This window comes from Python bivittatus, unplaced genomic scaffold (genome assembly GCF_059951505.1).
Source record: "Python bivittatus isolate LINGU-HERP-01145 unplaced genomic scaffold, Pbiv_v1 ctg000480_np1212, whole genome shotgun sequence".
Classification (NCBI taxonomy): domain Eukaryota; kingdom Metazoa; phylum Chordata; class Lepidosauria; order Squamata; family Pythonidae; genus Python; species Python bivittatus.
Window position 1 is genome coordinate 52338766 of NW_028277075.1, and position 13298 is coordinate 52352063.

Below are 13298 nucleotides of genomic sequence, written 5' to 3' on the forward strand. Positions count from 1 at the left end.
AAGTTTGAACAGTCACTGAATGACTGTTATGTTAACCCAGGACCACCTCTATTAAAAGTTTATCTTTTTAGAAGAAAAGGAAATAGAGTAAAATCTTATTCTAGTGTAATTTTAAAAATTCTGTTTGATCTAACTTTCTATTGCACAATTACAAGTGGTTATATTTCTACTTATTTCTCTCTTCTCAATCCCTTATTTGGACTGTTCAATTGGATTATTTTTACACAGCGCATTGACAGCTGCTTGCTGCACAGCCTTAAAAATGTTTTCTATCAAGATGGTGTTACTGTAGTAAAGATGTTGAAGGAGAAAATACGATTCTTCCATCAGCAAATTTAGTCTTTTTAAATAGTTATGAGAGTCTGATAATGACAGTAGCATCTTATCTTGTTAAAACAATTGAGTAAATTTGATTTTCTTACTTTATTAGATATGCAAAAAAAGAGAAGGAAAGGCAGTCACAGCAAAAGTGAAGTGAATTCTAGTGCCAGCAGTAGGAACACAATGCCTTTCCTTTGTATCTGCTAAAGCCCAACCTAGAGATATATAGATTTATCTTTTGACAACAAGCCATCCCACAGAAACAGCTTCAGGATTTGGAGGACTAGAAAAGCTCTCATTCACTCAGCATGTACCAATTTCTGCATTTGATTATTTTGATACTCTTATAAATTCAATGTTGTTGCCTTTTCCTTTATAGGACCGCCGCATAGAAGAGTTAACCGTTTTACTAAGCCAGTACCGAAGGGTGAAAGAGATAATGATAGCAGTCCAAGGTATAATTAGTGACTAATATGTTGGTTGGAAGGTCCTCAGAATGGTCTCATCTAATTTGATGGCTAAGATTTATCTAATACTCAAAATATGCCCTTGAGTTGCACACTGTCTTCATTACCAGCTCTTCTTCCCCAACAATCCTTTTTCTGCTTGCTCCTCAAAGTTACTTGATGTGTCCTTATATTATGTAAATATACAGCCAATATAATTCTTGAATATAAAATGTTAGTCACTAAAGCTTTTAGTACAATCTGGAAGATTCTACTTCAAGCATTCTACTTCAAGCACTTCAACCAGGACTTGAGTCTTCTGCCTGGAATGTTAGGCAGAAAAGACTTTTTGAGTTCCAACACATTGCTGAACCTTTTCTTTTTTTCCATGGGCAGTTGTAACTCCATGGTCATCTTGGGTTAATGCAGTGTGATAACCTTTGTGTTTATTATGTAATCATATGCCATTCATCAGTAGATTGCAGTGTCGATGTGGGAGAAGTAAGAGAAGGTTAAAGGGTTTTTTGCTCTATTATTTGTGTTTATAGCAGGAACACATAGCATAATATTGATGTAGAGCTGCAATCCACAAGCTATATAGAATTACAGTTGTGGAAAAAACAACCAATTTTCCAGTTCCTTTAAAAATGAATAGTCTGATAAATGTTTGTGAAGTTGTTTCAGAGTTAAAGTTTTAAAATAAAAGTGTTATGTAGTTGTTTACTGAAGTGTAATATAAAAAGTAAAAGAAAGCAAGATGGCTTGCTGCTGATAAGTTGAAAATAGCTGAAGAAAGGCTGAATTTAAAAGACAACAGAGACAGGAAATTTTGCCCAGCTGAGTTAAATAAGAAGAGACAAGGAATTACATCTAAACAAGCACTGCAAAGAGAGCAAGGATGACACTTGTATGGGAAGGACGAGATATTTATTTTAAAAAATTGAGATAACTTTTTATGCAAATATGAGGATGCAAAGATCTCCTGAAGAAAGAGGAAAAAAAGGTGTAAATATTTGGAGGAACTGTGCAAAAAAGATGCTAAAACTGATGATGCATAGAAAGGTTTGATCACTGGACGAGAGCCAGACAGTCTGGAAAGTGAAGTTAAATGGGTCCTAGAAGATAAAGCTGCAGGAGCTGATGAAATACCAGCAGAGCTGTTTATGTTCTCATAAGATGATGCAGTTAAAATACTATTTGCAGTTTGTAAGCAGGTATGGAAAACATAGCAGCCAAGGAAATGGAAAAGTGCAATTTATATTCCAATACCAAAATAGGGCAATCCTAAGAATTTTTCAAACAACTAAATTGTTTGTAAGCTGCACTTATCTCATATGCTAATATTCAAGATTCTGCAATCCAGATTTCAATAGTTCATGGAATAAGAGCTGTAAGGTAAGCAAGCAACATTCAAAAGAAACAGATGCCTGAGATCTCATTGGTAGCAACTAATGGATAATGGAGAAGGCAAGGGAGTTCCAAAAAGATGTGTTTTTCCTTTATTAATTATACAAAGAAAGACTTTGTCTGTGTAGACCACAACAAATTGTGGTGGCCCTTAAAACATTGGTGTACCAGTCTACCTCATCTACTTATTGATGCATTTGTATGGCGACCAGGAAGGAACAGTTATACTAGAAAATGGAGCAACTAAATGCTTCGATACCAAGGTTGTATGTTGTTGCTCAGTGTTCATTTGCTACTAATGTGTCGTCACCTAATGGACATTATTTCCCCAAGATTTCAGTAATTGTTTCTTTGTGTTCTTATAAGCTCATGTTTTGTCGTCAGTAATAGTAAATTAGCCCTCCTTGTTTTCTGTCAGCCTCTTTTTCAACTTTCAAGTTTTCAGGCATCAGGGTTTTCTCCAGGGACTCTTGTCTTTGTATGATGTGTCCAAAGTATTTAAGATTTAGCTTCATTGTTAGTGTTTCTAGCAAGCAATCTAGTTTTTCTTCATCTGGTATTGAATTTTTTGTTTTTGTTTTGCACTCCAAGGTATTTTCTCCAGCACAATTCAAAAGCATCAATTTTTCTTTGTTCAGCCTTTCCGATGGCCCAGCTTTCACAGTCATATATTACAACTGGGAAAATCATGGCTCTGACAATATATATGTTTGTCATCAGTGCGATGTCTGTGTGCTTTAATATTTTGTCTAGATCTGTCATGCTTTTTCTCACAAGCAGCAGATGTCTCTTTGCTTCATGGCCTCAGTAACATTCTATGAATTTTTGAGCCTTGGAAGATGAAGTCTGTTACTATTCAACTTCTCTGCCTAAAATATTAATATTAAGTCAGCAGTTAAGGCCTATGCAGAAAGGCTGAACAAAGAACAATGGATACCTTTAAACTGTGGTGCTGGAAAAAAATTGTTGAGAACAATTTCGATTGCAAGAACCAATTTTTCAGTATTAGATGAAATAAAATCAGAGTATTTGTTGGAAAGACTAATGGTAAAGCTGTAGGCAATGTGAAGGCAAGAGCTATTAGAGAAGGCCTGATGCTTGGAAAAATCAAAGGCAATCAAAAATAGACTGACAGAAGACAACATGGCTATATACTATCTGGTGACTCAAGCATGAGCTTAACAAAAACTCAAAAAAGCAGTTAGTGACAGACAATCTAGATAATCACAAAAAATCAGAAGCAACCGAACAACGAGATACAGATTGAAAGTCTAAGAATAACTCTGACCAAATCACACTTTTCATACAAGGAGTGGATATGGATAACAGTCACCATATCTTTGCCTACAAATGCCTTTCCATCACTCCCAGGTCAGGAAGAAGTGATAACATCCTCACTCTACAGCAGTAAAACATTCATGCCAGTAAAAGTTGTACTATGATTAAATTGGAACACATTTTTAAAACCCTATCATTAAAAGGGAAAAGAAGGGCAGCAAGATAAGTTGGTGAGCGTAGTGTAAGTGTAATGGATTCTGTATTCTGTGTGCTCATATCCTTATCACGTGTAGGAATTTAAAGAACATTGTAATTCACAAATATTCCATTTATCCTTTTTAGCAAGCTCTGTTGTTTAGAATCCTGATAAGCTTAATTTACCTGTACAGAATGCAAAAGTCTCCAGATGTGGGAGCTCAAAGGATTGTATAGTTACTATGATGATGATAATTTTGACAATGGGAGCATTATTAATAATTAATAATAAACTTATTTTGCCATACAATGTAAAACTAATGAGAAAAAAATCAAGGTTGAAAGAATATTAGCTGACTTTTGGTTTCCCTACATCTACATTCTTCAAACTATCCTCATTAAACTTCAGAAGATTGTTAGATGGGACAGCAAATTGTATTCAGAGGATTCCTGCTCCCACTGTCCAAACTGATGTTTTCTCATGCTTAATTTATTTTCTGTGTGTTCACTTACTGTATCTTCATGGCTGGGCTATTCTAAATCCGGAGAGGAACTATATAACATTTCATGTGGCTGCCTAGGCAGAATGGGAAACATATATATAGAACACCCTTCTTTTAAATAAAAGCTGTATATCCAAATAAAATAATAGTAAGTTTAATAATAAATTTCTGTAACCATAATAATGTAGAACTAATACATTATAATTTTAGTGAAGCTATAATAATAGTATTGTAGTTTGACTAAAGCTATAATGTTAATATTTGCTGACATGGTACATAAGTTGACATCAGAAATTGCTTTAATCATCATATTTCCCATCATTTAGTCATTATTAGGCTAGTGCCCAGCCTAATCCTTTGATTTTTCTTAAATAATAGGTCTAGCAAGAAGGTTGTGTTAAATTGCTGGCTTTTTTCCCAGAGCAGGCAAAAGATACAGGAAGAGCTACAAGAAGTAACTTCTCTGTTTGTGGCTTTGCCTCCATTTCTCTAAGCATAATATGTAAAATAAATAGTATTAAGCAATATTTTATTGTGCATGGTTATATTTTCCAGGGATGTAATATATCTTTAAAAGAGCTTATTTACCGCAAAACAGTTCAGTGATCCAATCTGCTATAATTAAGTATATTTGGCTACTATGGGTAAAATTGTATTTATGGAACAACATGAAAAATAACCTGATTACCATCCTTCTCTCTCTCTCTCCACATACTCATACACATATGCACATGTTCTAGTATTCAACCCAACCTCTTATAATGTAATACTTTATATTTTTACATATATGGTATTTCTGTATTAGAGCTTTGATTTACTACTGTAAAAATTATAATATTTTCTTAAATATAATTTGATTAGCTCTTCCTTCTACTTAGGTAAATCTAGCAGATACTGTTATTTGGCATGAAACTCTGAAATTTTCCTTCTGAAATAAAACATAGGCAATGATCTACATTTTCCACAAAGATACTTGAATTTACTTGATTTGGGGGAGGCTTTTTTTAGCCAGGCGCCTCTTACATGTTGATATACCATGGAATAATCTATATTTGGTTTCCTCAAGCATTGAAAAAGTATTAAAAATTACCTTACCTTCTAATGAGTAGTTACTAGATAACTACTTATCAAGAGTAATTATGCTTTTCAGGCATCCTCAAAATGCATCAGTGTTACAATACTGCAAGATCTACATTTATTTAATTTAATAGATGAATGATAGCTCAATTAAATATCTTGAATAATTAGTATTTGTAATAGTTTTTCACAAGGACCAATGTTAATGAACTACTTTGTCAAATCTCTCTGAATTTAACATTATCTAGATGTTTTTCACTAGTTTTACGGTTAAAAAGGAAAACTCTAGTAATTTGGTGGTGATCGGTTCAAAAGCTCTTAGAGCTGTATTTATACCACTGCCAATAACTAGTTCTGATTTAATTACTTCAAAGCCACAATCTTCCCCATCCAAAGTTTGGGTTCCTTTATGTACAGAGTTCATATTTTAGTTTCATGAGACATTTAAAGCAGAACAGATTCTCAGTTTTGACTCTGTCAACTGTAGTTTAGGTGGTTTATATTGTGTTGGCCATGGTTCTTAACATTAATTATTAAAATAATAGTGATTTTTGTTATCTAAAGCAAAATATTCAATCATTCATAATTTACTAATGATATACTGAAAAACTATAACTTCCTTGACCTTTTTAAAATCCTTTTATTTTCTCTATTTGTTTTCTATTTGTATTTTTATACACTTTGTCTAAAAAGTTAAATAAATTTTAAGAAGGCACAATCTTAAATATAAAATAAACTTAAGGAAAATTTGGATAGTCAAAGAAATTAAATTCAACTTTTTGTCCTATTTTGCTTATTGGAGTGGAACTGACTATTTGATTTGCAAATGCAGATACTTCTCTGTATGGCTGATTGCATCTTGCCATGCAAATCCTGTGCCACACTGTGTAAATCAACATTCTACTGGGTCAGTGGCTGAAATGTTTAAAACTTGTAAGAAAGGCAGTGATACCAAGGCTGACTGAAATTCCCATTAACCTTACCATATTGAACTGTATCTGTAGTTAGTTGTGCTACAAGGTGTCATGCATGAAACTGCCTCATTGAATTAATTGGAACTAAATGTGTTTAGGATCAAGGTGGTTTTTTCTATATTTTGTCGTCTTAAAATCCGTGGGTGTGAGGTGGGATGTGCCTTTGAGTCAGTGTTGGCTCCTGGCGACTGCCTGGACTAGTCTCTGAAGTTTTCTTGGCAACATTTTCAGAAGTAGTTTGCCACTGCCGCCTTTTTCCTAGGGCTGAGAGGGAGTGACTGGCCCAAGGTCACCTTAGGTTTTGTGCCTAAGGCAGGACTAGAACTCACGGTCTCCTGGTTTTTAACCTGGTGCCTTAACCACTACACTAAACTCGCTCTCTTAAAATCCTTTAGCCATGCTCAATTTTAAATTTCAACTTTCTATCAAGTTTGGAAAAGCATATAGTCTTTACCTACCTAGAAAATGTACAATTATATAGCTGTTAAACAGATTATGCAACAATCAGCAACATATATCAGGAATTGCTCATTAAATAAATTCATTTTATTAACATTTCCTGCTGAACTCTTTCCGTGTTTGATTTCAGGCAGTTGATATTTAGGCTTATAGTAACATTGCTTTTTTCTTTTTTCTTTTTTTTACCTGACAACGTTTTTAAATTTTGTACCTTCAAGGAACTTCAGAAAGAGTTTTGTCTGGTAGTAGTGAAGATGATTTTGAAGCAACCTTAAGAAAATGGAACCTCATGCATGCACCTCAGATAGAATATAAACCAGAGGTTGGTTTGCTTATTCTTTCTTCCATTTATCTGGGCTGTGTCCTGTTTTCTGTGAAAGTTAATCAACACTCAAATGCTTTTTACATAGATACCTCAAGGGGAATTGGTCCCATCTGTGTTGCTTCCTGCACCACAAAAAATACTGGAAATCAGGTAAGAACTTACTTTTTTCTTAGTTCATTGGTGTTGCTGAACGTACCCTATTTCTGTTATACAATGTATTTTTCACAGTTGCTTTTGGGCTAATTATATATGTTTGGATGGGTGAATAACCTGAGGTAGAGTTAAACTAAATAAAAAATTGCTTTTTGAATTCTATTTAAATTAAATTAAATTTTAAATAACACCTTATGCTCTTTGTTATGGTCAACAGGGGAAGCTCTCCAGTTCCTTCAAATAAACTATGTTTGACAAATGGGGAAAGCCTGGAATTTCAAAATAGGTAAGAAAAAATCTATGAATACTTTTTGATCAAATTATCAAAGTCATTTTAACAAATATCATTTGTCATCTGCTCCCACAACAGACAACCTTTGAGTCCCTTTCAGAAGAACCTGAGAATTCTAGTCCATCTATAGGAGTTTTCCAAGGCTTTGGTGTATAGTTTGCCTGAATGAGTTTTTCTGCAAATATATCCGTTCATACATACACATCATGCTATTGCCTTTCAGGGTAGACTATGTTATGAAAAGTACAGAAAAGAGTTAATAGTACTGAATAAAAGAAATTAAAGTAGGTGGTAAGAGGAAAAATAAAAAGGAAAAGAATGTTAAGTTGATCTAGTTTGAGCACCACTTCTCACATCTCTCTTTCTGAGGATCTCATTGAGTCCATTGAACCAAAACTTTCCCGTTTCTCGCAGCCTATTCACTCTTTTTTCATATATTTGTTTGTTTTCTTGATATGATCTATAGAATACAGTTCGTTCCTCTTCCTTTCCCTCTCACATAGTCCAATAATAATTTAGGTATTATGACTACATTTCTAATAAACGAATCAGCCGCCCTGAGGGCTGTGTGTTCTGGCCTTTTGGATGGCAAGAAAAAGATTCTCGTATTCCAATGTATCTGCCAGAAACCAGTACACTTCTGGCTTTCATATACTGTATGATGCATGCCACAACTTATTCTCCAAGCATTTCATTGTACTTGGAAAGACTAAGCCTATTTGCATGTACAGGGACACACCCAGCAGTTCTTACGCTGCTAAGAGTTTTACCGGTGGCATTTATTATGTACAAATTCAAACTTAAGATTGCAGGTTGTACAATAATAAGAGAGGATTTTGTAAATGTCCATTAACTCTGTTACTGCCATCAATGTGATTTGGTATGTGTATGATTACAGTAATTATTGCCATTATATTTTGAAGGATGTCTCAGAAAAAAATTTCGAGTAGTCTAGAAGACTTGCAAAGTGAATCCCTGGAAAAGGTTAGCTCCAATATTTCAATTTTTGCCTAATAAATATGCACTGGAAGTATATAAAGCTGGATATAAAGTTCAAACCATATAAGCTTCATGTAGCTGAATAATTGTAATTCCACTGTTTCCTTGCCTTTGAGATCAAAGGAAACTGGTCTATGCTATTAAATAAGTGTATATCTAAATGTAAATATTGATGTAGATCACCCACATCAAGAAGAAGCAAACTATATCTGATAGATTCTGAACAATATATTTATGCAATATAGATCCCAAGCTAAAAGAATTTGATTGCACATAACTAACAAACTATATTCATTAATTCAACATGAAGGTGATATGTTACTTTAATAGATTGACCTTTGGGCTTTCCATTGTAACCCTTCAGTATAATTTGTGGCCTTATTTATAGCAAATGAAGGACTAACTTTCCCAATTACTATATAATTCCAAGGTTTATTTTCTCCTTGTTTTGAATATTTACTTTGTTCTTGTGTGGTATATAATCTGGAGGTGCATATAATTAACTGACTTTTAGTGAGACCCTGAGATTGATACAATGCTGATACTAGAGACTGTGTTGGTACTACACACAAATTTGGCAGATAGATCCTAGGGAAAAGCTGAAATGGCTGACTCAGAGGCACAAAATCTGAAAGAGAGGCCTCATATCCTTAGGCCAGAAAGGGCAGGTGTGTAAATGCTTATGAGAAACGTTACAGATCATGTCCCATTTGCAGGATCCTAGCTGAACCATACCATGCACTGTACATTTGGAATTCCATTCTTAATGAGAATTTATTTTAAAAACAGTTGGCCATCCATTAATGAACTTTCCCTACATTTCACACCTTTCTCTGAAGTTGCACATTTGGATACGTGCCTAGTTGACATGCTAACCCAGAGCATTTGTTGAACTGCCAACTGTCGGTATACAGAATCTTTTGCAACATACCAAGAGCCCTCCAAGCAAATCAGTGTGGACAAGATTAGAATATTTTTGCAAAACAATGATGTACAGCATCTCCCACTCGCAGCTGAATTTTCAATAAATAAATTGTGCTATTCCTACTTTTAGTCTAATAAAATGATGGAGCAGAAGATTTGCAGCACTCCCATGCATTAGCTAGTGCATTCTCCTATGCTGCTTGTATTGGCGAATCCGATCTATATGACCTAAATGCAATAATGTATTAGCACTTGCTTTCAGAGGAAAACCAGTAGGCCTTTCAGTCCCATATACAGGTACAATATAAGCACTGAATAGCACACTTAGTATACGTTGCATTTTGTTCGTGGAGGAGTGGTGAGATTGGGGTGAGTGTGTTTTTGCTATTTTCCAACTTGCGCTAAGTATATGAACTTCTGCAGTTATCAGTAGCCCGTTTTTTGAAGCTTTTTCCCTGTGAGTCAGTTATCACAATGAATGGAGGAGCAGCTGTTTTATATCCCAGAGTCTGTAGGCATCCGGGTTCAGTATACTGTCTGTAGCAAGCCCTGGCAGAGATTCCACTGACTTGATGGAAGCTAGACTTGACTTATATTGATAAAATGAGAAGAGACATTCACATTAATATCAGTGTAGCAGGACACTGCATATTGAGGAGAAAATAAACCTATTGTTGTTATCCAACAGTCTGGACTAAAAATGTCACTTTATGTCTACACTAACATTTTGTTTGTTACTTTCTCTCCCTCATACTTTGAAACTGCCCTTCCTGCAACTTCATAGCATGTAGATGGGAAACCAGTAGAACGTGATCTAGAAGAAGAGGTATATTAACGCCATTTTAACATTTACATTCTGAAAACAATTTCTTTATTTTGTACTTATTTTCCTCATCCGTGTTACCATGGAATGTGTGCTTGGGAATGTTTGTTGGCCGTCTGTGCAAATTAGCCAAGTTTTTAATTTCAGTTTTTGTATAATAAATATTTTAAGTTAAGGCATAAAAGGAACTTTCCTAGGGCTGGTGAGTGGGAATAATAGGATGGAGTCATGTCAGAATGCTTGTATAACTAAATATTAACACATTACTCCTTGCTTTCCTAATCTATAAATGATAAAAATTAGGTGTGTATAACAAATGGACTATATAGCCTGTTCACCAGTGAGAACAGTTAAATGGGCCATAAAGGCTATCCATGACCTATACATTGCTCACTTCATGTGATGGAATGGAATTATGAAGGCCAGACTCAGGGAGAAAAACATTTTCTTTCATCTCCTGAGGCGCGAGGGAGAGATAAGAGGATGAGACTAGCACCTCCCTGAGGAATTCACAATGTTGTGGCTGGCATTACTTGGGAACTGGGGTTTCAGTCTGGGAAGATTCTTGCTAGACGTTGTAGCTAATAAACATTGCTGGACTGAATTTACATGGTCTCTTGGAGTTCCTTGGGCTAGGCCTGACATTTCAGCATATAATGCAGGTAGTCAAGCATATTGGAGAAAATCTCAAGTAACAGATAAATTAGGGACATCTGTGGTGCATCCGTTCCAGATGTCACACGGATGGTGGCATTTATTTCCTTAAATAATACAAGTAGTGATTCAACAAGTAGTATACAAGGATAAATTATGATAGAATGATTACTATAGATATGGTTTTGTAGCATGGAAACATTTACATGTGACAAAGTTCTCTACCACTATCTTCATTATTCTGACTTTTAGCTGTCAAATCCTGCTCCCTCATATATTCTTCCTTCCAGAAAGTCATACCTCTCCACAATAATGGAGAATGAATGACCACGATGAGAAGTTCTATGTTGGCCAAGTATTTTTATTTCTCAGAAGACAAATGCTGATAGCTTCTGACTGAAATGAATGTAGTGAATTTTAGAAATAATATTGACTTCATTGTTTTTCTCTTTTTGATTAAAAAAAAATGTAACATACATAGAATAAATCTCACGTGAAAAGCAGCAAGTACCAAACCTTGCCAGGGAAACTTCCTCGACCAGCCCACAATGGTGATAACCGTCTGTACAACACACCTGCTACTCCATGTTGTATAAATGGCAGCGAGGACAACAGCATACAGAGCCTGAGTATGTACTGTGGAAAGAACAGTGAACCCGCTGTCTACGTGTGTTTGTGTGTGTGGTTTAAAAGTATGAAAAAGATGCTGCACTTCAGGATTTGGACTAGATTGTCAGAATAGCACGATGTCGCCAAGAGTAATGAATCTTAATTTCCGTCAAGTGGAAATTCTCTACAGTGTAGAAAGTTGGATTTCCTAATTCTCTGAATCCAGAACTGTTAGCTGCTTGGTCAGTTCATGGTGGCCCTAAAATATAAATTAGTCCTGGGAGTGTCAAGTGTTCATTGGTCTGGGAAGAATTCTGTGGGAACTGAATTGTTACCACCACTGCAAAGGCTGGAAATGAACAACTGTAGGAGATGTTGAATGTCAGAATGCATGACTGCACAGATGTCTGCGGGTGTGGTCAGAAAGGTCATGATGGTGGCCACAGCAGTGTGATACATGACGCACATTAAAAACCTTCCCGACACCCCTGCAAGACTACCTCTGTTCATGATTATAACAGACCACTATCAGAGCAAGGCAGTGGTATCCATGCCAGCAAAGGCCCTGTGAAAGGACACTTTCATTACCTACTTTTTTTACTTTAGCTCCATTAATCTTAATTTATCATTACATGATATGCTGCCTACGTGTCACTGTAAAGCTATTGCGCCTTTGTGTACTGTTGATTAGAAATGCCATCGTATCAGCTGAAGCGACCCACAAATTTAACTGGCGTATGTGAACAAGCTGCATGGCTTAATGGTTGAATTCCTAAGAACTCAGCCACATATATAAGAGGTGACCTGTCTTTGCTGTTTATTTACGGTGTGGAGACACTCAAAATCCCAGGCCTGTTGAAATAGTAAACAGTCCTTTTAAAATGCATAGACTCTCCTTGGAAAAAGAAAGATCTCTCTTGTAAGACCTCTCCTTGTAAATAAAACTGAGCCTAGAGGATCAACAAGATTTGTTTTAAGAGGGGAAAAAGACAGGCACATTTTACTGTGATTTGTTTGCATTTAAGTTAGAAAAAGAACACGCTTTGTGTTATTCTTTGGACTAGCTTAGTACTCAATATGAGAATGATTTTTTTTTTAATCATGTATTTCTCACAGTAAAAGATTTTCATCTGTATACAGCACACTCTGCTCCTGAGCATTCCAGTTCATCTGCTCTGCTATTTTGCCTCCTGTCCATGTTTTTATTTTTCTTCCTTCAGCTGCTGGCTTTCTTTGCTTTCCTTTAACTTTATTTTGCTTGAATTTTGCATCATCTTTGCTTCTTCATATGGCTTTCTGCTTCTTGGGATGAGTGAAGATCGCATCAGGAGTATCAGTGCACCAATATTAGGTATCGTATACCTAACCAATGTGCAGCCTTTATGCTAGCAATAAATATCTTTATTGAAAATACAAATTAGAGAGTTGACTTTTGAATTGTGATTTCTGATCCGGGCAAGTGAAAGCCACATAAGATCCTAATAATACAAGATTAGGTTTAGAGAACCAACGCTAATGGTTCTGTGGTTTCTAATGGATGCTGGACATACTTGAAATCTGTATTTTAATTCTTCAAAAGAAGACACATATATTAGGGAGAAGACATTTAAAATGCATCTTATTTTTGCCATTAAACCATGCAAAACATAATTTATGGAAAAAATATTTCGGCTATTCCATGCCATTAAAAATTCTGTCCATTTGAAAAATGTGTTCTGCATCCATGTTATAAATCAGGTTATAATTACCAATATCCATCGTGGGACACCTGCTCATTTTATATGATCAGTGAAGTCTTCAGCTAGCTCTTCCAAGGTTATAAGTTATGTACAATTACTTTTTTCTGCCCATTGAAAACC

At 35.4% G+C, this 13298-nt stretch overlaps 1 protein-coding gene across 14 annotated transcripts in view; it reads left to right on the plus strand.

Moving 5' to 3' along the window:
* The window catches only part of PPFIBP2 (PPFIB scaffold protein 2), a 134979-nt gene that overhangs the window by 105818 nt on the left and 15863 nt on the right, over positions 1-13298 (plus strand). For 10 of the 14 annotated variants that reach the window (XM_088145880.1, XM_088145881.1, XM_015887932.3 and 7 more), the window contains 8 exons: positions 701-776; positions 6879-6982; positions 7071-7135; positions 7356-7424; positions 8354-8414; positions 10138-10179; positions 11312-11459; positions 12758-12790. In XM_088145880.1, the coding sequence (XP_088002006.1) occupies positions 701-776; positions 6879-6982; positions 7071-7135; positions 7356-7424; positions 8354-8414; positions 10138-10179; positions 11312-11459; positions 12758-12790 (598 nt within the window). The remainder of the gene's footprint in view (positions 1-700; positions 777-6878; positions 6983-7070; positions 7136-7355; positions 7425-8353; positions 8415-10137; positions 10180-11311; positions 11460-12757; positions 12791-13298) is intronic. The other 4 variants (XM_088145884.1, XM_088145882.1, XM_088145887.1 and 1 more) reach the window with 2 other exon arrangements.